We start from the raw sequence: 27,776 nt of genomic DNA, 5'->3' as shown, positions 1-27,776 counted from the left end.
TTGGGGTCATCTGAGTGGAAATTGTCGAGCCGACTTTGGCTCATACGTTCCTTTTCTCGTTAAGGAGGGAGTGACGGGGCAAATCTGCGTGCTGCTGGTGGCGGTGCCTCCCAGGGCTGCTCGGCGGGGACGCCGAGGGCTGCACCCGAGCTCCATCCCGTGTTGGCTGCGCGCCCTCCAAAACCCCGGCTGTCAGCGACTGCGGGCACCTGCACGCCGACGAGACCGGCGGGCGGACAGCGACTCCGGGATGAGGGTACTCTCTCTCTACCCTCGGGGCGCGGGTGGCAGAGGCTTCCTGTTTTGAGGATGGCGCCACACAAAACAAGCATCCTTAGCCTGAAGGGCCCCGACGCCGGAAGTGGAAGTGCGCGGCCTTGCCCGCCGCGTTTCCCCTCCTCGGAGTGCTTTTTGTGGACCCTGGGCAAGGGGCTCTTGCTACACAGAGAGGAGCAAAGAACAGGCATCGCCCGGTCCTTAAAGCGGCGGCACCCTCCACGCCCCGCAGTCGCGTCTGCTTGGTCCACAGCCTCCCCTCCCAGGCCCGCGCAGAGGCCCAGCAAGCACCAATCTGGAGGCAACAAGCATGCGGGGGGGACCTTTGCGGCCACGCACACTGCATCGCAGTGAAAAAGGCTCCCGTTCTCAAGGCGCATGCGCGCAGGCCAGCAACTCCAAAGCCAGGCCACCAGCCCGGGTTTGCTAGAGGGAAAGGTAGCCGGGAGGTGGGGAAAAGGAGAACAGGAGGGCCCTGTCCGCTAAGGTAGCCTCCCATTGGCTCCTCTTGCTCCGCTCTCGGTCGCGATTGGCTACGGGCCGGGAGCACGGGCAGAGCACGCTCCCACGCGCAGAGCGGCATTCGGCAGGCGGACGGCGGTGCAGCCAATGGGAGCGGCCCGCGGGGCGGGGCTTGTGAGCTGGGGCTCCCCCGGAGCGGGCGAGTTGGTAAACAGATCCGGAGCGCGTGGCGGGCGTCAGCGCGGTGGCTAGCGCGCAGAGGCGGGCGCGGAGGCGGCTAGAAGGTGACCGCGGATCCCAGCTTCCTGCAGCCAGGTAAGGCTGCCACCCGCCGGCCCGCCGCGTGCCCAGGCGCCGTCTGGCTGCGGCCAGAGCTGGGGTCAACACCCACCAGAGCCCTTCTTGCATTCTCTTCATGTGACAGCGCAGCTTCCCGCGAGTTTCGCTGGCCGCGAGCCTCAGGTCCGGACGCAGTGGGGGCGCCTCAGTTGCAGGGTGGGTCCTCTGCAGCCGTCTCACGTCCCTGGGTCCACCTCAGCCCCTCGTTCCTGCTTCGGGGAGGAGACGAGGGCCACGTGCAGAGCCTTGGGTCCCTGGAACACGCCCGCTGCTTGCCCGACCGCCTTCCCGCTGCCGAATGCCCGTTGCCCATGCCCTTTGGTCGCCAATACAGCTTTGATGCTTCGCTTTCTAATAATGTTGTTCTTCACTCCCAGACCCCCTTGCACTGTGTGTCTGGGGCTCTAGGCTCGTTGCCGCTGGCTGCAGGTTTGGGTGAGAACTTTGACTTCCTTGGCTGGAGCCAGCTGTTGGGCTTCGCAGGTGGGAATTTTGTGTGAACTTGGGACAGGGGATCCTTTTTGATCCTTTCTTCCTTTCGCTTTTTTTTGGCCTTTCCTCTTCTCCAAACACTGGGGGGTCTTGTGAGTGGTTTGGGCTTACTCCCCTAAACTCGAACCTTTCCGTGGCTCATTCTCACCCATTGCACAGAGGTAACAGCCCGTCTGCCAAACCCTCTTTGGGCGATGGGGAGTGCTGCAGGGGCAGGTTTGGGTGTTGGAACTCCCCATTTGGGTGAGAGATGTCAGGTTCCTGAAGGGTGAGAGGCTTGTGTGCAGTCTTCCAGCCTGAGTCGGGCCTACAGCCTGTTGAAAAACTTGTGCACGTTCACTTGGGCCTTGGATCTACGTGACAGGATTGAGTAGCTGGTCATGCCAGGCCTACCTGATTGCCAAAGGATTTGAACATTCCTTGATGCCAGCCTGCCAGTTGTCACGCTGTGGATGGGTAGGTCGTCCTGGCAGGAGGGCTCTTGGGAGACTCTTCTTTTGGAGGAAGGCCTTTCTCCCGAGGAGAGACAAAAGGGGAGCTACAGGAGCAGCATCTGTAAGACTCAGGCGGCTGGGTGCGGTGGCTCACGCCTGTAATCCCAGCACTTTGGGAGTCCGAGGCGGGTGGATCACCGTAGGTCAGGAGTTCGAGACCAGCCTGGCCAAAATGGTGAAACCCCGTCTCTACCGAAAAAAAAAAAATACGAAAATTAGCCGGATGTGGTGGCGGGCGCCTGTAATCCCAGCTACTCAGGAGGCTGAGGTGGGAGAATTGCTTGAACCTGGGAGGCAGAGGTTGCAGTGAGCCAAGATGGCGCCAGTGCACTCCCCTCTGGGCAACAGAGCGAGACTCAATCTCAAAAAAAAAAAAAAAAAGGCTCAGGCGATGGCTTAGAGTGTTTTGTTCAGCCTTGCAAATGGTGCGGACTATGCAGAATCGTAATGATTTGGGGCCTAATGTTGAGCAACTCAAAGGAAAAGTGAACCAGGCAGAATGGGCACCTCCCTCAGAGCCAGTGTGTTATCTAAGACAAAGTTTTTCAACCTGTGGACTAATGACATTTTGGACCCATAATTCTTCGTTGTGGGGGACCTGGCCTATGCATTGTAGGATGTGTAGCAGTATCCCTGGCTTCTGTCTACTAGACTAGCACCGCTCCCCACCCCTTCTAGCCGTTGTGACCATCAAAAATGTTTCCAGACATTGCCACATGTTCCCTGGAGGGCAAAATCTCCCTTGATTGAGAACCACTGAGGTAAAACTCTAAAAAGAGTTGTCCTGTGCTGCCAGGGGTCCCTCTGGGACCTGCCCATGAGTAGGTGAGAGGTTTAGGCAAAGGGTAGTGTTATGCCTCCTGCCCTAACCCAGTGGTAAAAGCCATGTAGATTGGGCTACCTGTGCACCTAGGAGGGCAGAGGCAAAACCTGCAAGCAGAAAGTTAGGAGGTAGACACCCATGGGCATGCACTGTGCCTGCTAAATGTGTGGCAGTGACTGGCTGGGTTGGGGGTGCTGGAGAATTAGAAGACTGGTAGGTTCTCGGGGATACTGCAAGACTAGGGGATTTGCACATGAATAACTATGGGCCAGTTTTAAAATAGGAAACATGCTTAAGCTGAGTGCTGGCACAAAGGCTAACTCAGCTATCCACAAGTGGTTCTTCAAGGAGATGCTTTATTCATCCTCACTTTTTGCTCAGACAGCTCTGTGTCTTGTGATGTGGGAGGGGCTGGGCCTGCATCTGCAGGGAGTGAGTGGCTGGGTGCATTTCAAACATACGTATGTGTATTTTTACACAGCAGCATGGACATGGGTATGATTTGTGGAGTTCTTTTGTAGTTGCTTGAGGCATCAGTGTCAAGGTCAGTGAACCTTTTCTTTTTCTTTTCTCCTTTGGTCAGCCTGCTCACCAAAGAGACATATTTACGTGTGTGTGGAGAAAGATGCTTTACTTCTGAGTCTAAATTTTGCCTTCAGTGTGATCCAGAATTTATGCCCCAAATTTCTAAGTCCCAAACTGATTGGCACGCAGAAAAACTGAAAAACAGGGATTTCTTGCACAGGGCAAGGAAAACCATCCTAAGCCTATTCAGTGAGTTTCTTTTTCTTGCTGTTTTGATCCTGTGGGGATGTATCAGGATTTTCCTGTAACACTCCTTGGTCAGTTAGGGGATCTTTTGGGTGCCCTTTGTTGCCTGTAGAAAAGGATCAGGAAGGAAGGTCACTTCTCCTTTCTCAAAGAGAATTTTAAAGAAGGCTATTATTGGGAAGCTCAAAACTTGGCAGGATAATTTTCCAGTAAGAACCATGGACACTGAGTCATTATCTTTGTCCGTTGAAACAAGAGCTGTGTGCAAAATTAGACAGGAATATTTAGACAGAGAGTTGTCTTGATTTGACAGTGGCATCTGGAGATACTTCTGTCATTCCTGTTAAGCAACAGCCAGGAACTCGGGAGAGCCAGTGGAAAGGAGAGCTGGTGGGAGTGAGTGAGTTCGAGGGTCCTGCTCTTTCTGGAGTTGCACATATGGAGGGGTGGGAGCCCCACGGAGGTGGTTTGTGAGAAGTGAGGATGGCCCGAGTCCCCAAGGGGAGATAGAACTGAAGGCATGGATTCAAAGAAATTTATGCAGGTGGAATTTCTAGACTGACTACCTGACTGGATATATGGCTGAGATTTCTAATCAGGGGGAGGAGCTGGTTGATGGAGGAAGAGCTGGTTTGGGAGAAGGTGGTCATCTTAGTTTTAGACATGATGGGAGCCTATGGGACTTCTTTCCATCCTGTTTGATATAATTTGCATACGGTAAATTCATCCTTCTTAGTGTGCAGTTCTGCGCAGTTTGACAAACGCACATAGTCACATAACCCCTACCACAATCAAGCTATAGAACAATTTCATCACCCTCCGAAATTTCTCTGCACCCCTTTCCAGTTGCCTGTGGGTCTTTGAAGCGGTGATGCGGTATGTGTGTGTGTAACTTGGTTTGTTCTGGAAATGGGTTCGGTTATTGAGAGGTCCTGCCTGGCCTGAGGGTAGGGAGGCATCAGTGCAGAGCCTGTGGAGGGGCTCTGGCACCCCAGGAGCCAGTGCAGATGGCAGGGAGGCAGGGGTGTCGAGGACCAGCCTGGGAACTCCCAGGCCTTGGAGTTGGTGGAGAAAGAGGAGCTGGGGGAGGAAGCTGAGGAGGTGAGGCCAGAGAGGAGGGAGGAGGGAGGGCTTCTGGAAAGAGTGTGGGGCCAGCAGGGAACACTGTGGGGCAGGGGGTGGCTGAGGAGACCCACTGCCTTGAGCCCTCAGGTGTCACAGAGGGGCAGCTTGGGGTTGGGGCCAGAAAGTGTGTGCCGAGGGAGCAGGGAAGATGGCAAGTGCACTCCATCCTTGGGAGATGGTAGCCATGTCCAGAGGGTGGAGGAGAAGCAGAGCCTATGGGAGGTTTATTTAAACGTTTGGTACAGGAGAGCAGAGAGTGGGCTTGTGGGCTTCAGGGGAGGGCTTTTATGATTGAAGGCAAAAGAAAAAAATAGGTCAGGGGCAAGGTCTTGTTGCGGGAAGGAGGAGGGATGGTCAGTGTGGGAGGAGATTGGACAGAGGAAGGGGAAGGGTCTGAGAGATGTGGCCAAGAATGTGCGGGCACTCCTATCTGGTTGCCCCCATTTCTGGAGTAACAAAGGTCCGCTAAAGAGGGGTCGAGGCCTTCTGTTTAATGTGAGAGGGCCAGGGTGGGGGCTTGAAGAGCCTTAGGTGCCTCAGCATCCTTTGAGGAGTTGGTTGTACCCTGAGAGAGAGAGTGAGAGAGAGAGAGTGTGTGTGTATGTGTAGAAGGGAGGCAGGAAGGTAGGTGTTTCCGGGTCATTTGGAAAAGCCCAGTCCCTATCTCTCCCTACCTCTGCACCGTCCACTGGAGTTTTCCATTTCCCAGAGGTGTGTTTCCTGAGAGAGAGAGAGGCTGTAGCGCCCCTCTCTGCCTCTGTGAAGACAGCAGGGTTGGTCTGCCTCTTACCTCTCACTATTTCATAGAATCTCTAGAAGGATCAGTATCTGCGTTGTTTTGAGCATTACTCTTTCTAGACCCCGTTACATCCCAGCTTTCAGAACAGCCCTGTGTGTGCTCTCCTTGCTGACTTTCTGCACTCCAGGGATGCATGGCCCTTTCCTAATCTCTGGGAACTAGACCTCCTCCAGGTCAGTCGCCTCACTTACACATGAGGAAATGAGAAAACGCAGGCCCCAAGAGGAGAAGCGGTGTGCCTGAGGTCACCCGCGCTTGGTGGCCTTGCTGTTGGTCCTCCCCGTCGGCCCTCATCACAATATATGCGGTGTCATCTGGGAACTGGAGGACCTGGTGGCAAGTCCCTGCTGTTCACGGGGCTGGATGAGGGGTCCTGGGGACAGTCCACATGAAAAGAAATGTTAAAGTTCAAGCTCAGAGCCTGGGCCCCAGCCCAGTGTTTGTTCTGTGCTTGGCACATTTTTTGTTTGGCACTGCTACTGGCTCAGAGGAGGGTAAAAGTAAGAGTCGATTGCCCGGTAAGCTGAAGGTGGTTACTGTTTGACAGGTGCTTGAGCAAACATCTCTAATCTTCCCGAGATTGAAAAAATCCTTGTGGCTCTTGCTCCCTAAGGTGTTTACAGCCAGCATGTGGTCAAGGGTTGGACATTGTGCCGCCGCGATGCCTGTTGTAGCTCCTGTTTACACCTGCTTGGTGCTCACGGTTCATGGGCCAGGGCTGATTGGCCTGCTGAGGAACAGCTGCCTGCTGGCTTCAGTCCCTCCTCTTTTCCCTCAGTCTTAGATAGGGTCGGGGGTGACGCAGAGGAAGCAGTAGCAGTGACTGCGTCCCCTGCTCCCTCCCTGGGTCTGTGTGCCCACCATCAGCGGGATTATGAAGCTGGCTTGGAAACTCATCTGGCTTTTGCTCCTGTAAAAATCACTTTTTGAACAGGGTGCTGCTGCCATTTCTGTGGCTGTGCATGTTGGGGGTTCAGGTTCCCCTGGTGCTCAGCCTCCTCGGTGGTCTCTTCAGTCCTGGGCTCTCGAAGAGGGAGCTCAGGAAGCCACGGAGCCTGGGTGCCTGGGTCCTGCCTCACTGACTCATAATGCTAATAAACTCATGGTGTGTATGAGGACAGTGCCAGACCCCGTGGGGGGTACAGAACTGGGAAAGAGAGGGCCCCTCCCTCCGGAGCTTACCTTGCAGTAAGGGAAATGGGACAGGCACACACAGAGTCATACAGGGCATGGCGAGGTGACCTTAGGCCATTAAGAGATGAGGGAGTTTAGAGGAAAGGAGATGACTTGCCTATGGAGGGGTTTACCAGTCCAGCAGGGTGGCTAAGATTCCAGCAGGGTGGCCAAGATTCCAGCAGGGGAAATGATATTCCATGGGGAGGAGGGAGCAGGATGTGGAAGCTGGAAAACCTGTGTGGGTGTTGGGCGGGGCCAGGGGTCCATTCTGGCTGAAGCGTTGGGGCACGGAGGCATCTAGCGAGAGGTATTGCTGCAGAGGTGTCTGGGGCTCCACAGTGAAGGGCCTTGCTGGCCAGGCCAGACCAGGGAGAGTGGAGATCAGCAAGGAGATGGCCACCTCTCCTGGGTCTGTGGTCCCCTTGCACCCTGCTGAGCCTCTTCTCATTTCTCGTTGCGTGTGTGGTTGTTGTCTGTCTAGGATTGCCCCTTGTCTGGGTTAACTGGGTGATTTTAAAATCTATCAAGGTTTTGCGTACACATGTAGTGCCTAAGGGTTGTGTGTGACCTCAGGGCAGAACATGTTTATTTAACTTCCATACCAGTGATGTGTGCATGTCCACACCTGGCCTGTGTGTGGCATTTGGAGGTGATGCTAATAAAGGTTGGTGCTGGTGTTGAGTGTGGCAAGACTGAGGGCCGTGTGCCCGATGGCTCCTCCTAGCTCTTGCACACCCAGAGGCAGTCTTCAATGTAGGGCGTCTGCCTCTTTCCACTATTTATGTTTAAGATCAAACTGGCTCTGGAACCAAGCTTTGCCTCTAGTGGGTAGGATCACTGGTGCTGAGAATTGTGATACCCTCAGTCCTGGCAGCTGACAAACTTTCCAGAGCAGGGAGTTTGGCCAGATGGCCTTTGAGAGCCCAGCTGGCCCCAGAATTTTTATGACTCAATTTTCTGTAACCAGGAAGACACATTTCAGGATGTAAACCTTGCTGATGTCTCATATTGAGTGACTATTGATTTAACAAAAAAGGAGTTATTGATTTGGGGCAGTGTTCTTCTCTGCTGTCTCTCAGCTTCCTAGGCAGTAAGAAGAAAGGACTGGAGCCTGAGTCAGACAGGTGTGGAAGGGTCCAGCATCCCACAGCTTTGGCCCTTAGGAGATTGCTCAGCCTTGATGAGCTTTAATTATCCTATCAATGAGTGGGGATAATACCTCACCAGGTCTTTGCAAGAACTAGAGGTAATATAAAGTGACAGGCAGACAGAGGGGAATAATAAATGGTAGCTGTTCTTGTTATTATTCCTATTTCATTGAGATATTAAACCTGAAGTAAAAGTGTTTTGAAAGATTAAGAATATAAAACCCAGGCCAGGCACGGTGACTCACACCTATAATCCCAGCACTTTGTGAGGCCGAGGTGGGCAGATCACTTGAGGTCGGGGGTTCGAGACCAGCCTGAGCAACATGGTGAAACCCTGTCTCTACTAAAAATACAAACAAATTAGCCAGGTGTGGTGGTACCCACCTGTAGTCCTAGCTACTCAGGATAATCACCTGTGCCTGGGGAGGTTGAGGCTGCAGTGAGCTGTGATCATGCCACTGAATTCCAACCTGGGCAACAGAGTAAGACCCTGTCTCAAAAAAAAAAAAAAAAATATATATATATCTATCTGCCTGGCATGTAGTATGGGCCCAATATAGAGAAAGTCAACAGGACTCCGTCATTAAGAACAGTAATGCACTGAGCTGTCTGTGGGGTAGTCTACCACCTAGCTTGGTGCCTGGCACTTGGTTGGCATTCAGTAGTATTTGTGGAGTGACCAAAGTTAATTTAGAAGAATGGTCTGGAAATTATTCTAGAATACAGCCCCTCTCCCCAACCCAAGGATCTGCTTTAATTTCCTATGGCTGTTGTGATAAATTACCACAAAGTTTGTGGCTCAAAGCATCATAAGTGTATGATCTTACAGTTCTGGAGGTTAGAAGTCTGAAATTGGTCTCACTAGGCTAGAATCAAGGTATCAGCTGGGCTGGTTCATTTCTGGAGGCTCAAGGGCAGGACCTGACCCCTTGCCTTTTCCAGCCTAGAGGCTGCCTGCATTCCTTGGCTTGTGGCCTCTTCCTCACAATGGCATCACTCCAGCCTCACTTCTGTCTCCCATCACCTCGTTCTGACTCTGCCCTGCCTGCCTCCCTCTTATATGGGCCCTTGTGATTACATTGGGCCCACCTGGATAATCCCCCATCTCAGGATCCCTGACTTCATCATATCTGCAAAGTCCCATTTGCAGGTAACATTCACAGGTTCTGGGGATTGTGGTATGGGTATCTTTGAGACACCATTATTCAGCCTACCACAGCCACCCACAGTATTTTGGCCAGATTTAAAGACAACCCTGTAAGCGTCTGAAAGAAACGTTGAAAGAAACCCTTCAACCTCAACTTTAGGATCCTTAATTACCTTCCTGGGTGGCAGTGGTTCGTGAATTCAGTCAACGCTTGCGCTTGTAATTTGTGTGGGTGGATCACTCTGTGTGTGTGGGTGGAGTGGGAAGAGTCAGAGTTGTCTGAGACAAGAGCCTCCCACAAGGAGCTTATAGTTTGAAGAGAAGAGAGGTCCATGTGCAAGAAGAAGAGTAACTTACAATGTAGGAATCTGACCAGCGAGTTAGATCGGCTATCAGGAGAACGTAAATATGGAAGAGCTGGGAATCAAGGGCCTGAATAGGAATACGTTCTTGAATTTATATGGTGCTTTAACACATTTCAGAGTATATCCACCCACCCCTCCATTTATATTGGACAATATAATAACTTATACCATCATTTCCAGGAGAGGAAACAGGTCAGAGATGGTTCGAGAATATGCCTGGAGCAGCCCAGCTGGTCAGGGCAGAGCTGATTCCTAGCCCCAAGGCCCCAAGGCCCTCACCCTTGGCTAATGGGTAGGTTTTCAGACGTACAGAGATGAAGGGGCGAGCGGGCCTGCCTGAGAAAGTAGGACCTGCAGAGTGGAGTGCGCTCACATGGCTTGCGCGTAGCTGGAGGCTGGAAAGGAGGCCGGGGGCCTGATTTCGATGCCTGGGACTTCAGGCGCAGGAGTTTGGGTTTTATATATATGTCTACATACATGTCTACAGGTAGAGGAGCCATTTGAGCAATGCGTTGGCATGATGAACGTGGGTTTTTTTATAGGAAGAGGAATCTGGCAGGAGAGTGTTCCATGGCTCGGAGCTGGGGTTTTCTTCCCAACTGCCTCTCCCTGAATGTACCTGGACAAAAGCCTCCCATGCTGTTTTCTCCTTTAAGGTGAAGTGGTAAGGAATACCAGTGGACATTTGTGTCCCTGGTTTCGAAGCAGGCTGCCAGCACTTTGGACTGCCTCTCCTGAATGATGCCTCATACCACAGCACTAAATAAACCACACTGGTCCTCCCCAGCCCAGCCTTCCTCCCAACTCAGGTGTGAGACTGTGCCTGGCAGTAACAACTGCGGGTTATCCAGACTGATCCCATTCACCCTAACCATTGGTCTCACCAAGTCTGAACTTCATTCCAGAATGTCTGTGTGCTTGCAATACTACTACTAATAATAATGGCATTAGCTAATGGTTTTTAAGCACCTACTATATGTCCTGAATGCTGTTACATGGATTTATCCAGTCCTTTCAAGAACAGATGAGGAAACTGAGGCACAAAGATAAGCTCACATGACTTGATTTAGGTCACACTAGCAAGTCACTGGCAGAGTCATGATGTGAACCCAGATCACCTAACCTCAGAGCATCTTAACCATGTCACCAGTATCACTTCCTGAGCCAAATATTTTAATTTAAATGTTTTAAGCAGTAAACTTCACTAGGTTTTTAGTCAGAAAACTAAATTGCCACCAGGACCTTGCGCTTGGCTGGTTGGCCTTTAAAAGCCTTGTGTGTCATCGGCTATATCAACTCACAGAGTGGGAGAGGCTGCTTGGGACCCTCTGTTGCCTGCCTGTGGTTGGAGCTCTGAGCCCATGCAGGTTCGCTCACAGTGTTGGGTCCTTCTCTGGACTATCATCAGAGGCTGGAACTTTGCCTTCTGCTGCTTTTATATCACCCCCAACCCTGCCCAGCTCCCAACCCAGTGCTCACCACAGGGCAACTCACCCAGGGAATCCTAAGAATATCTTAATCTTCCAATGGATGGAGAATGGAGGTTTGTAGCCTGGGACATAAAAAACACACTGTTTTGCTCTTTTTCTCCTCTTACCTGTTAAACAGGTTGCCTAGCTCCTGAGCCATGATGGATCCAGGTCCCAGCTTTACTTCTTAAAAGCTGTGTGACTTCGGGCAAATTACTTAACCACTCTGTGCCTTAGCACCCTCATCTGTAAAATGGGCATAATTTACCTTTTGAAAATGATTGAGTTAATACATCTTTGTGCTAAGTAGAACACTGAGCCCAGAGCCTGGCATATACTAAACCCAGCAAAAGCAGCTGTAGTTATCATTGGCATGGTGGGCTGGTTCTGCTGCTCACAAAATGAAAACATCTGTGGAACTGGTTTCATTCATGGGGGAGAATGTCAGTGCCTAGTTGCTTGCTTTTTTTTAAAGAAAAAATTAGCAGTATGGGATTCAGTGCCTGTTTTCAACAAGCTCTTGTTTATGTTATTAGCACAAGAATGTATAATTTTTAAACAGTTCAAAGAAAAACCCCAGTAGTCTGGGAGCAACTTTCAAGGGAACTTGAAGTCCTTAGCCTAGAAGGCAAGTTGAGCCCTGGAAACTCCCTTTCTTACAAGGCATGACCCACTGGGACATCCAGAGGCTGTGGGTACAGACCTGTGTGAGGGCCATGGCGAGCTCAGACCTCTCTGCCAGGGCAGACAGGCCGGTGTATGTGGCTCACCAGGAGGCCACCAACGCCCTGCAGTCAGAAGGGACTCTGTGTGGGGCATGGGGTGGAGGCAGCAGCGTGCGTCCCTGTCTGCCTCTGTGTCTCCCCTGACCACCCCCTGACCCCACACCCACGTCAGTGCTTGCCTTGCAAGGGGGTTCTTGTAAAGGAGGCTGAGAAAGTGGAGGGATGAAGGAATGATTAGATGGTGGATGATTTTATATCAGCTCAAGCCCAAGCCGTGGACCAACAACGTGGAGGGGAATGCGGGTGTCTGCAGTTAGGCTGTGAGCCTCCTGAAGCGACAGGAGGAGGGAGGAGAGCTGTACAGAAAGTTGGCATTGGACACCCCCTCCAAGCCCCCCAGGCCTGTCCCTTCATGAGCAGCACCACCCTGGCCTGGATAATACAGTAACAGGTGGCTTGCCTTTCTCTGGCTTCACCTGGGGGCCTGTGGGTGTTGGGCAGCTCTGTGTCTGGCGAGGTGAGCCCATTTCTCAGGGTCAGGAGCAGAACTATAATGGGGGGGTCCTTGCCCCAACATGAGCCTTATTGGGGTGTTCTCATTCAACTCTGGTGACCTTCCAAATTTCCTGGGACAGCTGTGGTTTTTACTCTTGCCCTAGAATATGAGTCGACAAATAGTAAATATTTTGGGCTTTATGGGTCATAGATCTTTCTTGCAACTGCTGAACTTTGCTGTTGTAGCCAAAAAAGAAAAAAAAAAGAAAGCAGCTAGGGACAATACATATGTAAACGAATGAGCTATACGTAATCTATAAATGGGTGAGCAGGCTGTGTTCCAATAAAACTTTATTGACAAAAAAGCAAGCAGTAGGACTGGATTTGGCTTGAGGACCATGGTTTGCTAACCCCTGCCCTGGAAGGACACTAATTATGTGTCTTAATTTTTGTTGCAAAAGATGTGGTCACTGCACCTACTACCCAGTTCTAAACTAGGATCCTGTTTTTTTGAGGATTGGGGGTAAGCACCCTTTCATTATTTCCATCTTTTAACCCAGAGGCCAACATTAGGGAAGGCAGGCAGACCCGCTGCTTGTTCCAAGTGATTTTTTCCCCCACTGTCCCGAGAAGGGCAGTTGAGCCTCTCTCTCCAAAGTGGAGGTGCCACTTTCCATCCGCCTGGTGGCCTGTTAGGAGCAGTTGTCTTCTGATGAAGGACAGTGGCTAAACAAGGAGAGGCAATGTTTATGCCATTCCAATCTGCTGCCTAACCCTTGCCCGTTCTGCTCTGGACAAGCACTTAGGGGATGGGGAATACATTTATGTGCTTGCTTACTTTTTAAAATTTTAATAAAAGATATTTAAGATTATTTTTATTTTATTTATCTTTTATTTTATTTTTTTTGAGACAGGTCTTCTTGCTCTGTTACCCAGGCTGGAGTGCAGTCGTGTGATCATAGCTCACTGCAGCCTCAAATCCCTGGGCTCAAGCGATCCTCCCACCTCAGCCTTCTGAGTAGCTGGGACTACAGGTGCAGCACCACGCCTGGCTAATTTTTTTGTTTGTAGAGATGGGGATGTCCCTGTGTTTCCCGGGTTGGTCTTAAACTCCTGGCTTCAAGCAGTCTTCCCACCTTGGCCTTCCAAAGTGCTGGGATTACAGGCGTGTGCCGCTTCACCCAACCTGATATTATTTTTATAACATTTATTTTCTATTGTAAAAGTAGTTCATGTTCTTTGTAGAATATTTTAGAAAATATAGATACAGGTACAAAGGCTGTATCTATATACAAATCTTTCTATATAGAAAGATTTGTCTTCCCACCACTGCATGAAAAGCAACGTTCCTGTTTTTGCTTCCTGTCACCTCCCTCCCTTTCTTCTCTCCTTTCCTGCTCCAAAAGGAAAGATGATAGTTTTGTGACCTGCTTTTTATTTCCCAGGAATATATAATAATACACTTTCTTATTTGTCAATAAACACCTTTCACAGTGTTATTTTATTTTATTTATTTATTTTTTGAGATGGAGTCTGGCTCTGTCTCCCAGGCTGGAGTGCAGTGGCATGATCTTGGCTCACTGCAGCTTCCGCCTCCTGGTTTCAAGCTATCCTCCTGCTTCAGCCTCCCGAGTAGCTGGGATTACAGGCGCATGCCACCACGCTTGGATAACTTTCGTATTTTTAGTAGAGATGGGGTTTCACCATGTTGGTTAGGCTGGTCTTGAACTCCTGACTTCGTGATCCACCAGCCTTGGCCTCCCAAAGTGCTGGGATTACAGGCATGAGCCACTGTGCCTGGCCCACAGTGTCATTTTCAATGACTATGTGGCATGCCCTCCTATGACTATTCCACCGTTTAGCTAACTAATCTTAGGCAAGGTTGTGATGTTTACATTCTTGTAGTGAATGTTCACATCTGTTTTTAGGGAGATGTAATTTGACAGGTTTTGCCAGGCAGGGCCTGAGGAGAAGGGGAGAGGGGACTTCCTGGAAGATGTGCTCTTTGGGGCCAGCTCTGAGAGCCCAGCCCTGGGGTAGACTCTTGAGTACAGGCTCCTGGGCTCCCGCTGTGAAGGTCTCACTCAGCAGGCCTGCGCTGGGGCTCACTGACGGGGGAAGGACGGAGGCTTTTTTCCCTCTTTCTCATCTCCTGGGTTCTTCATGTGTTCAGTTGTCTTTGAAAACTGGTAGCAGGTGAGGATATTTCAGGACCTACTGACAGAGACCCTGAAGCTGGACCTCGCGAGATAGAAGCCGGGAGTTGCCCGAGATGTTTGAGTGATGCTCCCTGGTGTGTGATCATAAAGACTGAGGTGAAGGTTACATCTAAAGAGACTCATGGAGTTTGGTTCAGAAGTTTGAAGTCTTTGCCCCAACACATACATTCTTGTGAGTCCTTGGAGGAAACAGTCAATTGTTTTCTTTTTCTAAGAGTAAAAAAGGAAGAATTTCAAGGACGTAAAGGAATGTTTCAGTGCCCACACAAGCTAGAAATTGAGAATGTTCATGCCCAAAGTGAAAAGACAGTTCCTGGCTGGGAGGGGGGCAGAAGGCCACTGCCAGCCCCTCAGGGTATCCTGAATATCATTAAACAGTCCTTGCCAAAGCATCCTTGAAGTGACAGTCTTGAGAGCCTTTGGAGGTCTGCTCTGTGGGTCACGGTCTCTAAGCTCATTCACTTTTGATTTCCTTTTTCTGTTTCTTGAAGAATAATGGAAAAAGAAGGGGCAGGTGGAAGACTTCCGCCTAAGGGCAAAGCCAGACTCTTGGGAAGAGGGTTTCAGGGGGAGACTCTTAGGAAAGGGTCTCTGTGGAGGCGTCCTGCCTGGCCATAGGCATGGGCCACCTCTGCTCCCCTTCCCTCGCTTCCTCCAGAACCGGGGTTCTCAAAGTAAGTTCCTGGGACCCGCAGTGTCAGCAGCACCTGGGAACTTGTTAGAGATGCAGATTCCCGGGCCCCACCCCAGACCTGCTGAGACGGAACCCTTAGGGGTGTGGCCCAGCACTCTGGACTCGTCTTAAGGTGATTGAGACGTTTGCAGCAGCTTGAGGACCAGTGCCTCAGACCAGCCTCCTGAGAGGCCCTTGATTCTGTATGTGGAGTAAAAGTTGCCAGCAAGTGTGAGCCAGCCAGAGAATAGCAGGCTTTCTCAAACTTTGGAGGGACCAGCTGAGTTCATTTCCTTTGGCAAATATTAATGACCTGTCTGCTCAATCCTGAGCATGGTGTTCGGTGCTGGAGAGAGGAAGACAGATGTGGTCCTTGTCCTATGGCTGATGGTCCTTGTAGTCCTTGTCCTGTGGCTGATATCCGACTGGGGAGAGAGTTAGGCAGATTCAGGAAGTGGTCACTGCTGCGCTGGAGGGGATGGGCACAGGGTGCTGGGAGGCATGTTGGGGAAGCCTTCCCAGAAGAGGTGATGTTGGTGCTGAGATCCGGGAGGAGGAGAGGAGGTGTGCCCCCTCTGCACAGGCCTGCAGGAGGAAGCCTCTCTGGTTCCAGGAGTGGGTTGGCCTGGCTGGAACCTAAAGGCAGTGGAGGGAAGGGCAGAGCCATGGTGAACGGTTGCTGCATCACCCAGTGGGAATATCAGATGCTTGAGGGCAGGGGAGGAGGCTTGAAAGAAGTGTATGGTGGCCACATTCCTCAGGGTGGGAGCCCTGGGAGGATGAGGTGTGGGTGGTAAGGTCAGTTTGGGACGTACTTCCTATAGGAGGTACCTATAGGTGGTTGGGGTACTAGGCTTGCAGCAGACAGCTGCCCTGGGGAAGGCTTCTCAGCGTGGACTCTCCCTGACTCCCACTCTCCCTGGCTCCCGCTTTTCCTGGTTCACTCTCCCTGGCTCCCACTCTCCCTGGCTGCCACTCTCCCTGGTTCACACTCTCCTTGGCTGCCACTCTCCCTGGCTCCTACTCTCCCTGGCTGCCACTCTCCCTGGCTGCCACTCTCCCTGGTTCACAGTCTCCCTGGCTGCCACTCTCCCTGGCTGCCACTCTCCCTGGCTGCCACTCTCCCTGGTTCACACTCTCCTTGGCTGCCACTCTCCCTGGCTCCTACTCTCCCTGGCTGCCACTCTCCCTGGCTGCCACTCCCTGGTTCACACTCTCCCTGGCTCCCACTCTCCCTGGTTCACACTCTCCCTGGCTCCCACTCCCTGGTTCACACTCTCCCTGGCTCCCACTCTCCCTGGTTCACACTCTCCCTGGCTCCCACTCCCTGGTTCACACTCTCCCAGGCTCTCACTCTCCCTGGTTCACACTCTCCCTGGCTGTCACTCCCTGGTTCACATTCTCCCTGGCTCCCACTCTCCCTGGCTCCCACTCTCCCTGGTTCCCATTCTCCCTGGTTCCCACTCTCCCTGATTCACACTCTCCTTGGCTCCCACTCTCCCTGGCTCTCACTCTCCCTGGTTCACACTCTCCCTGGTTCACACTCTCCCTGGCTCCCACTCCCTGGTTCACACTCTCCCTGGCTCCCACTCTCCCTGGCTCCCACTCTCCCTGGTTCCCATTCTCCCTGGTTCCCACTCTCCCTGATTCACACTCTCCCTGGCTGCCACTCCCTGGTTCACACTCTCCCTGGCTCCCACTCTCTCTGGTTCACACTCTCCCTGGCTGCCACTCCCTGGTTCACACTCTCCCTGGCTCTCACTCTCCCTGGTTCACACTCTCCCTGGCTGCCACTCTCCCTGGCTGCCACCCCCTGGTTCACACTCTCCCTGGCTCCCACTCTCCCGGGTTCACAGATCTCCCTGGCTGCCACTCCCTGGTTCACACTCTCCCTGGCTCTCACTCTCCCTGGTTCACACTCTCCCTGGCTGCCACTCCCTGGTTCACACTCTCCCTGGCTGCCACTCCCTGGTTCACACTCTCCCTGGCTCCCACTCTCCCTGGTTCACACTCTCCCTGGCTGCCACTCCCTGGTTCACACTCTCCCTGGCTCTCACTCTCCCTGGTTCACACTCTCCCTGGCTGCCACTCCCTGGTTCACACTCTCCCTGGCTCCCACTCTCCCTGGTTCACACTCTCCCTGGCTCCCACTCTCCCTGGTTCACACTCTCCCTGGCTGCCACTCCCTGGTTCACACTCTCCCTGGCTCTCACTCTCCCTGGTTCACACTTTCCCTGGCTACTGCTCTCCCTGGCTCTCACTCTCCCTGGTTCACACTTTCCCTGGCTCCTGCTCTCCCTGGCTTCCGCTCTCCTTGGCTTCTGCTCTCCCTGGCTCCCGCTCTCCCTGGTTCACACTCTCCCTAGTTCACACTCTCCCTGGCTCCCACTCTCCCAGATTCACACTCTCCCTGGCCCCCCCCCCACCTCCCTGGTTCACACTTTGCCCAGAAGAAAGGCTTTTTGTGCCACTTGCTTCTAGCTTCTTATACCAGTCATGTCTAGGCTTTGGTGGCAGATATGACTGCAAGAGACTTCAGGACAGTGGGTCCTTGGCTTTTAGAACAGACACCATGCTTTGCTGGGGAGGAGCTGGTTTACAATGCTGTGCTCTGTATTTACGGAGGAGATTGAACAGTGGCTTGGTAATGCAGATGACGTCCCTGGCCTGCTGTCATAGAGGAGATGAATGATAGACAGTTCTGGCTGTGAAGGGGGGACTTGGAGTGTATAAGGGATCCTCAGAGTAAAATTCCTTCCTTCCGGTGGGTCCTGAGTGGACAGTGTGTGATAATCTCATCTGCCGTCTGTCAGGATTGACTGTTGAATTCATTTTTAAAAAGGACACAACTCATTTTCCTATTGATATATCTTCTTGTATCTGGCCGGTTAGACAGCCCGTGGGGGTGTCTTTTGGTTTTGGAGACTAGATTTGAAGGTCCCCATGACCCAAATAATTTCCAGCTCGTGTGCAGGTCAGGATCCCCGAGTCGGAGCCTTGTCTCCAGCATGAGTGAGATGGTGTCCCTGAAAGGTCAGAGAGTGAAAGTTTGGCCAGAAAACGCCCTCCTGTGGTGGGAACACAGCCTTGTGCAGCTTTCCTAACCCCTGTCCGTGGGGTTGGGAAGCTGCATTTATCACGGTTCTTTTTCTCTCTAGACACTTCAATAAAGACATTTATTTACTTTAATCGTGATCCCAACTCCATCGTGCTCAACTAGTCACCGAACCAGCATCAACTCCATTAATAGTCCTAATAATAAAGCCTCTCAGATGTCAGTATTTGATCCTCATGTTTCAGGATACTCCTCAGTAGCCATCGCCGTAGTATAGCCAAAAATAACCGTCATGCCACCCAAATAAATAAAAAAGACTATCAACCCCACAAAAGCCCGTTAGAGCAGGTTAGCACATTAGGACCAGAAAAGGGGTCTGACGAGGCACCCAGAGCCCTTCCGTACTGAGCTACTGAGGAGGGGGGAAGAGGTTGAGCCACACGCTGGGCAGCGGCAGCTGGTGGGTGTGGGCCTGGAGTCTCACGTCCCGGCTCCAGGTCGTCTCTTCCACTCTGCCTCCGATCCTGGCGTGTCAGCATCAGTTGGCCCCTAGCTGTCTCCCTGGTGTCTGTGCCCATTATAGAGGTACGGGCATGCCACGCTGCCATGAGCCCTGGGCCAGGGCAGGTTCATCCGGGGCCTGCAGGAACTAGCCCAGAGCCCTGGGAGAGGTCAGTGAACTTGTGTTGAAGGAACCTCCGGTTGACTTTTTATTTTGGTTTCATGCCTGGCTAGTGGACACTCCCAAACATGAGCACCTGTCTCCCACCCCCACTGCTTTATCATTTATGGTCACTCTTTTGGCTGCCCCTCCTCAGAGGAGAGCAGGCAGGCACACGGAGGCCTTCAGGAGGCTGCTGTACCAAGGAGGCACAGAGCCCAAACAATTCATTTCAGTTACTCACAGGCGAGACCCCCAAAACGTGCTCATGGAGCAGCAGGAAGAAGTAGGGTAGGTGGGAGACTGGTGTTCCTAGCGAGGGCCTGGTACTTGCAGATGAAGTCACGGTGCTGATAGGATTTTTAACTTGTGTATTACATGGTTTGAGGGCTTTTATTTCTTTAAAATCATGATGAAAATACCTCCTGGTGTAGCTGTGTGCCTGGTTCTTGGTACACCCCTGGAAGGGATTTGCAGCGAAATTGTGGGATCGTTGAATTATGAGGCACTTTGGGATTGTGGTGCATTAGAAGTAGGGTTTTAAGACCTAAGTTTTGAAAACAGAAGGTGAGAAAACTTCTGTTTTCTTCTGGTAGTTTCCTTCTGGTAGTTATTCCCCTTCCCTCCTTTCTACTTCTGTGAGAGCGGAGACTCCCTTGCAGAAAAATACCTGGTCTTAAGCTGGCATGGTGGTGCAGGCCTGTAATTCCAGCTGCTTGAGAGCCTGAGGTGGGAGGATCAGTTGAGCCTTGGAATTTGAGGCTGTAGGGTGCCATGATTATGCCTGTGAACAGCCTTGGCACTCCAGCCCGGGCAACATAGTGAGACCCCTCTCTTAAAAAAAAAAAAAAACCTGATGTTGATGAGGTGTGAAGAGTTCACTTTGTATGGTAAGGGGAGGTGTGGGTGTGGCTCCTGAACAGTAGGTCAGCGATATTTGTCAAAGGGGGGTGGGTACAGGCTGTGGTTTTGAAATGAGTCTACATGTTAGTCTGCTCACAAATGACAGACTGTGTTTATTAGCAGCATCTGTTTATTAGCAGTCTGTGTTTATTGATTTGAGAAGAACAGGTTTTGCGTCCCAGTATGCAGGACCATATATCTATGGGGTATTTCCCCTTATTGGGCCCTCCTTCCAGCGGAGTGGGTGCTCACCATCTCTGCTTCCTGGCTCTGGCGCCACTGTCTAGGGTGGGGCTTGACACCAGTTGGGAGTTCACTGGGTATGTAGGATGCAACTGTTTAGGTAGGAAGAAAGACACAACCAAGTACTGTTCAGTGTGTACTTTTTTAGATGGCTTATATATTTGCCACTTTGAAAGTAGGACAAGTGAACTAAGAAAGCTACCCACAGTGCTCCTTGATGCTTCCTTTTTGATTCTGCATCATGTGGTAGTGCTTGGTGGTGTTGGTGCTTGGTGGTGGTGTTGGTGCTTGGTGGTGGTGTTGGTGCTTGGTGGTGGTGGTAGTGGTACTTGGTGGTGGTGGTACTTGGTGGTGGTGGTGGTGATGGTACTTGGTGGTGGTGGTGGTGGTACTTGGTGGTGGTGGTGGTGATGGTACTTGGTGGTGGTGGTCCTTGGTGGTGGTGGTGGTGGTACTTGGTGGTGGTGGTACTTGGTGGTGGTGGCGGTACTTGGTGGTGGTATCAGTGGTACTTGGTGGTGGTGGTGGTGCTTGGTGGTGGTGGTGGTACTTGGTGGTGTCAGTGGTACTTGGTGGTGGTGGTGGTGCTTGGTGGTGGTGGTACTTGTGGTGGTGGTAATTGGTGGTGGCGGTGGTACTTGGTGGTGGTACTTGGTGGTACTTGGTGGTGGTGGTACTTGGTGGTGGTGGCGGTGGTACTTGGTGCTGGTGGTGCTTGGTGGTGGTGGTGGTACTTGGTGGTGGTGATGGTACTTGTGGTGGTGGTGGTACTTGGTGGTGGTGGTGCTTGGTGGTGGTGGTGGTGCTTGGTGGTGGTGATGGTACTTGGTGGTGGTGGCGGTGGTACTTGGTGGTGCTGGTGGTGCTTGGTGGTGGTGGTGGTACGTGGTGGTGATGGTACTTGGTGGTGGTGGTGGTGGTGGTACTTGGTGGTGGTACTTGGTGGTACTTGGTGGTGGTGGCGGTACTTGGTGGTGGTGGCGGTGGTACTTGGTGGTGGTGGTGCTTGGTGGTGGTGGTGGTGCTTGGTGGTGGTGGTTGTACTTGGTGGTGGTGGTTGTACTTGGTGGTGGTGTCAATGGTACTTGGTGGTGGTGGTGGTGCTTGGTGGTGGTGGTGGTGGCCGCAGTGGCAGTGGTGATGGTGGTGGTGGTGGTGGTGGTAGTGGTGCTTGGTGGTGGTGGTGGTTGTTCATTTCTTTTGAATGGTGGTTAGGGTCTTCCAAATTATTGCACTGTGGGTCTGGACTGCAGTTTGAAAACATTGGTTTGGTGAATAGTTGAAGCTGAGGGTGGGCTGACCCTGAGGGGTCAGGGAGGGGCTCTGGTTGTCCCTTGGTCTATGGATATCCGTCACAGGCCTCACTGGGCAGAGCAATGGTGCTGGGCAGGGACAGGCAGCCTCAGCCCCTGTGGGTTTGGGTTGGAGCACCAATGCCGTGAGTGGTCCCCTGGACCTTGCAGGGAAGTTCTTTGGGAATTGGATGCTCCTCTCCCAACAGGCAGTTTTGGTCCAGAGGGAAGAACCCTAGACTGGGAGTCTGTGCGCCTGACTCAAGTCCTGGTTCTGCTGCGAATCATGAATCGCCACCTGTCTGTGCCTCAGGTTTTCCGTAGGGTGCTTGTGAGGCCCAGGCGAGGAAATGTGTGGGAAGCAGCGAGCACACCACACCACTGACTCAACGGCCTTTATTCTGCTCCATTCCCCTGGAGTGTCCAGAGTCACGTGGAGCCTCCCTTGAGCCCTGGGCTCTTTCTTATCTCTTAGCAGAAGGGGAGATCAGTGGAAAAACCAGCCCTCTGGACCTTCTGCTCAGAGTTTGGTGTGGAGTTGGTAGTGTGGGTTTGGCCTGCAGAGGCCTGGGGCCTCCCCTGACTTGGCCTCCTCTCTTCCAGCCCCGAAGGATGGCTGCCATATTGGGAGACACCATCATGGTGGCTAAAGGCCTTGTCAAGCTGACCCAGGCGGCCGTGGAAACCCACCTGCAGCACTTGGGCATCGGAGGGGAGCTGATCATGGCGGCCAGGGCCCTGCAGTCCACGGCTGTGGAGCAGATTGGCATGTTCTTGGGGAAGGTGCAGGTAAGGGGGCCTGGCAGTGGGAGGGGTGCTGGCAGGAAGAGGGTGGGACCTGGAGCTCTGGGGGAGACCAAGGGCTGTGACCATGGCAACTGGTCTTTGGTGGCCAGGGCCTGAGGGCCCACCAGCTAATGTGTCCCACGGTCCTTCCAGGGTGGGACAGGGCCCCTGTGTGAGGCTGTGGCAACTATAACAGAATTCCATAGACTGGTGGCTTAAACAATGCACGCTTATTTCTCAAAGTTCTAAAGACTGGAAAGTCCAATATTAAGGTGCCAGAAGATTCAGTGTCTGGTGAGGGCCTGTTTCCTAATCCATAGATGGCCATCTTCTCACTGTGTCCTCATGGGGCAGGAGGAGGGCAAGGCTGTTCTCTAGGGCCTGTGTTATGAGGGCACCAATCCCATTGAGGAGGGCTTCATTCTCATGACTTAATTACTTCCCAAAGGCCCCACCTCCCAATACTATCACACTAGGGGCTAGGTTTCAGTGTGTGCACTTTGGAGACACACAATGCAGTTTTTACTGGGGCCCATGTGTCCATCAGCCTGGCTCAGCCTTCGAAGGCCCTTCCCACTGAGCCTGCTGAGCCTCCGCCAAGGCCTGGCCTCATTTTTCTCCTTCAGTTTGCTGAGGGTCTCTGCACTCCTGACTGGGGGCTCTCCTTTCCTTGGTGGCAGCTGGCACAGCCCTTCCAAGAGCAGCTTCATCTCCAGCCTCTCTCTCATCCCTGTGCCATCTAGGGGAGGAGATGACCTTTTGTGCCAAGGTCCAGGAAGCCTTGATGTCTTACCTCCAAGGGGTGATTTTCAGTGAAATCGTGTGCTGGAGAGGTGACTATAGACAGGGCTGGCTACAGCAGAGCACGGCCCACCGTGGCATCACCTTGCACAGTTGCCAGCAGCTTCCCTGACAGTCAAGGAGACAGGGTGGGGGGTGTTTGTATGCCTGTTGTGCGTGTGCACCTGTGTGTGTGCGCTTAGGCATGTGTGCATTGGAGGTTGTGTCGCAGCTTCTCTCCTTCCACATCTGTTCTGTGGATGGCTGATTTCTGGACAAAGGTCACCGCCCTCCTGCAGGCTGTGAGGCTGTCGCAGCCCCCAGGCATCTCAGTCTCAGGTTTAGGACCCGCAGGCCCTTCCCTGCCGCTCTGGGAGGATCCCACAGTGATATAGTGGCTGTCACCAAGCATACCTGCCTTTAATGTTCAGAAGTCCTCACACCTGTGCTCTCCTCTGAGCCTCACCACTGTCCTGGGATAGGGGCCAGCCTGGACCATCACACCCATTTCTCAGATGAGGAAACTGAGATGAAGCAATTTGCTGCAGGACTCATAACGAGTGACAGGACCAGAATTCTTGTCCCCTCCCAGCCTGCACTCCATGTTCTTGCCCTCCCCTTGCCTGGTTTGGTGCCTGAGTGTGGGGCCTTGGCCTCACTCTTGGGTGTTTTGCCTGTGGGACACTCAGAAAGTGAGGTTGCCCAGCTCACTTGGGCCTGCCCAGGAGTGAGACAGCCTGGACAGGCCTTAGCCGTAATGGCGAGCAGGGCCTCCTACTCAGGCACTCTCCAACCCTCTGCTCCCAAAGCATGTCTGGAAGGGGCAGGGCTTCCCCATCAGTCACTCGGAGGTAGGGGTGAGTGACGAGCCACACCACCCAGGAGGCACGGGAGCAGGGTAGGCACCGGAGCAGGGTGGCTGCCCGCAGTGCGCTGCCATTCACTCCCTCAGTGCTTCGCTTTTCCGTGTCTCCCTTCTCGCGAGGGGAGGAAGGTCACGGACTCCAGGATCCTGTCTCCCTCCAGCCCCTCAAGGTTGCTTCCACATTCATTCAGCAGATACTTACTGAGTCCGGGTCCCTTCGGGGCCCTGGGGACCCCCCACTGGCCTTGGGCTTCCACAGCGACACCGACAGGTGTTAGTAGCACAGGGCCAGGGGACCATCATGGGAGTGATGGGGCAGAAGGAGGGCCCTGCCCAGGCTCCCTCACTGTCAAGGCTTCCCTGGGGGCTCTGTGAATTTAGATATGACTTCTGTGGTTTTTTATTTTTTATTTTTTTGAGACGGAGTCTTGCTCCATTGCTCAGGCTAGAGTGCAGTGGCGCAATCTCTGCTCACTGCAACCTCCGCCTCCCAGGTTCAAGCGATTCTCCTGCCTCAGCCTCCTGAGTAGCTGGGATTGCAGGTGCCTGCCACCACGCCTGGCTAATTTTTGTATTTTTAGTAGAGATGGGGTTTCGCCATGTTGGGCAGGCTGGTCTCGAACTCCTGACCTCAGGTGATCTGCCCGCTTCATCCTCCCAAAGTGCTGGGATTACAGGTGTGAGCCATCGCACTGGCATAAATACAACTTGTTTCTACTCTGAGAGTAGTGCCACAGCCAGCAGGGCCAGGCTGGGTATTGGATCCCGGCTCTGTCATTTGCTGCCTGGTGACCTTCACCAGCACATCAGCCGTCTTTGCCTCAGTTTCCTGTTTTTGAAATGAGTGTAACAGCCTGTCTCTCTCCTCCCTCCCATCCTGTGACATCTTAGACAGCAGAACGTGAGGCTTGGGTATCCTGCTGTCTGCATACCCTGCACATTTCATTTGTTTCAGTTGAAGCCGAGAATCCAGGCCACTGGTCTCCCTCTAGAAGCCGGTGCTGTTCTAATTATAGGCTCCTGGGTGCTGTTTCCTGGCCCTGTCTGTGGCCTCCAGTAACTGTGACTGTGAGGAGCCCTATTTTCAGATGAGGAAGTAGCAGAGAAGGGTCAGGAGCTCACTCAAGGTCACTCCTGGTTCAGAAGCAGAAAGGACCTGGGCCCGAAGCTCAGGCCTTGGTGACCATCACAAAGAAAACATGGCGTATCCTCTCCCCTGCCCCTCCATTTCCCTGTACCTTTAGCTCTTAGGGACGGCCAGGCCTGGTCCTGGTTGTAACCACCTGTCCAGTGAGAATCTCTTACATGCACACCCCGGCTGGTGGGTGGCATCCATGTCTGCAGTAAGCTGTGGGCTTAGGTGGGCCCGTCGGTGTGCTTCCCTCACCCCTTGCTGGCCTTAGGCTGTGTGTTCACCTCTCAGAGCTTTCCCTGTCTTTTGCGCCCTGGTTTACCATCTCCAAAGCCCTGGAGGCCTCCTTGGCCCTGTTTTATAGGTGAGGAACCCGCTGCGGGCGTAGTGTGCACTTGGCCTGGCCCCGGCTGGGCACACAGTAGGTGCTCAGTGTCCCACCTAGGACCACACAGCAGAGCCCCAACAGAAGCAGGGCTGGAGCCCAGGTCCCGGCTCCCAGGCTGGGAAGGGTGCCGGGCCTCAGGTGCAGCACTGTGCCACCTCTGGAGGTGGGAGGGGGCGGGATGCTGGTGGTGTGCTGTCCTGGGCAGCAGGGGACAGGCAGGGAGGAGCTCCTGGCTCGCTCTTGCTCTCCTAATGCTGGCCTTTGCTCCCTGCAGGGTCAGGATAAACATGAAGAATATTTTGCTGAGAACTTCGACGGCCCAGAAGGGGAGTTCCACTTCTCAGTCCCGCAGGCAGCCGGAGCCTCCACAGACTTCTCTTCAGCCTCCGCTCCCGACCAGTCAGCGCCCCCACCCCTGGGTCATGCCCACAGCGAGGGCCCAGCTCCTGCCTACGTGGCCAGTGGACCCTTTAGAGAAGCCGGGTTCCCCGGCCAGGCCTCCTCCCCTCTGGGCAGGGCCAACGGGAGGCTCTTTGCAAACCCCAGAGACTCATTCTCTGCCATGGGCTTTCAGCGAAGGTTCTTCCACCAGGACCAATCCCCTGTTGGGGGCCTCACAGCCGAGGACATTGAGAAGGCCCGGCAGGCTAAGGCTCGCCCCGAGAACAAGCAGCACAAACAGACGGTGCGTCTGGGAGGCCCCTGGAGGGCCGAGGTAGCTGCCACCCACAGCAGTGATGGCCTTGGGCCCTGCTCTAGGGACTTTTCCTGGGTTCTGTGGTCTGGGGTTTTTAGGAGTGTGGTGGCCTTCTCTTGGTGGAGTGTGCTGTCAGGCGGAGCTGCTGACTGTGGGGTGGAGAGGAGATGTGGGGGCAACAGGAGCCTCTGAAGGTTGGTTCTGTCCCCTTGGCTGATGCCACAGGTCTCTTTCTCGTCTCCTTCCAGCTCAGCGAGCATGCCCGGGAGCGGAAGGTGCCTGTGACGAGGATTGGCCGGCTGGCCAACTTCGGAGGTAAGGTGGCTGTGTGCCCCTGGACTGCCTCACTTGCCCTGCCTGGGCACCACGCTGTGGCCTGCATGGAGGTGGGGACCCAGCAATATCCCGGGGAGGGCGTTGGGGGAGCAGGTGGCGGTGGCCGCCCCTGCATGAGCTTTTGGGGAGCTGGAGTTTTTCATGGGAGGATGATTCAGTTACTGGATTCCAGCTCTGCCTGGCTCTCCCCTGCGGGTTGGTACAGGGCCGATGCTGTGCCAGGAGCTGAGTTTGGACTGCCCGGCAGGCCTCGCCTGGAGGCGGTGTCTGCAGCATCTCTGTTTCACCCCTGCCTCAGGCTCACTACCAGTCGGCTGCTTTGGAGGCCTCTCAGGAAGGAGGCTGGGCAGTGAGGAAAAGCTCTTCCCTGGGGCTGTTCAGCAACTCAGCAGGGCTTTCTTTCCCCTGGGACCAGACATTTAGGGAGCCCATTTGCTGGGTCCCCACAGGCCTGCGGCTCATGAGTGGAGTGACAAGATGCCATGGCCTCCAGCTGCTGCTGTTTAAAGCCGTTTGTCTGTACTTTGGGGGGTTGAGTTGTCATTGTGCCCAGTACACATGCGCTCTTTTTATAGAAGTTGAAGGGTGATTTTATAGTGAAGGTTTATAGCAGTTGTGTCTGCTTTGATGGCATCATGTTTGTCATGCTGCTGCTAATTCGCTGGCCCAGATGTTCCTGTTAAAGTGCCATCTCCTTTGCTGTGGTACACTCTAAGTTAGTTACTGGGATTGCATTTCTTTAACACTCAGCTGTCCTCAGTAGGTTCTCCAGGTGATATAATTAATGCAAGCCACAGTTTTGGTGGCTTGATTTGGACCCTGACCTTGGGTGAGTGGTTAGTTCCAGGGCTGTAGGCAGCAGAGGTCTGAGTGGTCCATGATGGTGCTGGTGCTGGGTGGGGCATGGAGATGCACTCTCATGGGTCTGCCTGTCTCTTTGCTGGTTTATGTTTTTCCTCCCATACACCATCCATCATACATGCTGTTCTCCGCTCCTGCCTATTCTCTTTTGGAAACCCCATCCTACTTGTTCAAGACTGGTTCTGGGCAGAGGCTCACATACTGTGCTCCCCAAGAGCCTGGTATTCTGGGAGCTGCGTAATGTGTGTGGGTTCTGACATTGAATGATGGCTGGCCCCCCTCTCCAAGGTGCTGAGCAGACTTGGTTAACTGGATAGAATTTTCTCAACAGTAAGGTTTTCTTTCATAATTTTTACCTTAATATTTGGCATCCACTGTACTTAGCCATTCAGGAATTTAGTATGAAGTGTCATCTATGTGACAGCCAAGAGTATTTGCTTATTTCCTTTTCCTGGGGTAACATTTCAAGCAGTCCCTCATAGAATATCACACCTCCCTGAGTTCTGCTGTCAGAATGAGTTTGAGAATCACTGCCTTGGTGGCCTCTAGTGGTCCTTATCCCCTGGAAGACTTGGCATATTACTTGCTTTGCACATTGGCTTGTCGTTGGGTAACATGTATTATTTCTTATTAAAATATTGAATGGAGGCTGTCTTCTTTCCCCATGATATTGAGGGCAGGAGCTACCCTGTTTTCACATCGGTACCTTTTCTCTGTCCCCTCCCTCTTCCTTTCACTCTAGACTCTTGGTGAGCCTGTCCCTGGAAGGCTGAGTTTGA

General features: G+C 53.0%; 1 protein-coding gene across 6 annotated transcripts in view; it reads left to right on the top strand.

Moving 5' to 3' along the window:
* Nucleotides 1-677: 677 nt before the first annotated feature.
* The window catches only part of COQ8A (coenzyme Q8A), a 47,358-nt gene continuing 20,259 nt past the window's right edge, over nt 678-27,776 (top strand). Inside the window, exons 1-4 of one of the 6 annotated variants that reach the window (XM_514248.9) lie at nt 678-1,053; nt 21,756-21,941; nt 25,378-25,788; nt 26,049-26,115. In XM_514248.9, the coding sequence (XP_514248.4) occupies nt 21,765-21,941; nt 25,378-25,788; nt 26,049-26,115 (655 nt within the window). In that variant the 5' untranslated portion in view covers nt 678-1,053; nt 21,756-21,764. Of the gene's footprint in view, nt 1,234-3,275; nt 3,431-3,965; nt 4,058-21,755; nt 21,942-25,377; nt 25,789-26,048; nt 26,116-27,776 lie in introns of those variants that run through there. The other 5 variants (XM_009441583.5, XM_063791273.1, XM_024352255.3 and 2 more) reach the window with 5 other exon arrangements.

The sequence above is a fragment of the Pan troglodytes genome, chromosome 1, assembly GCF_028858775.2.
Source record: "Pan troglodytes isolate AG18354 chromosome 1, NHGRI_mPanTro3-v2.0_pri, whole genome shotgun sequence".
NCBI classification, from domain to species: Eukaryota; Metazoa; Chordata; class Mammalia; order Primates; family Hominidae; genus Pan; species Pan troglodytes.
The sequence above is the reverse complement of the archived record's forward strand: the minus strand, read 5'-3'. Positions and strand labels throughout refer to the sequence as shown.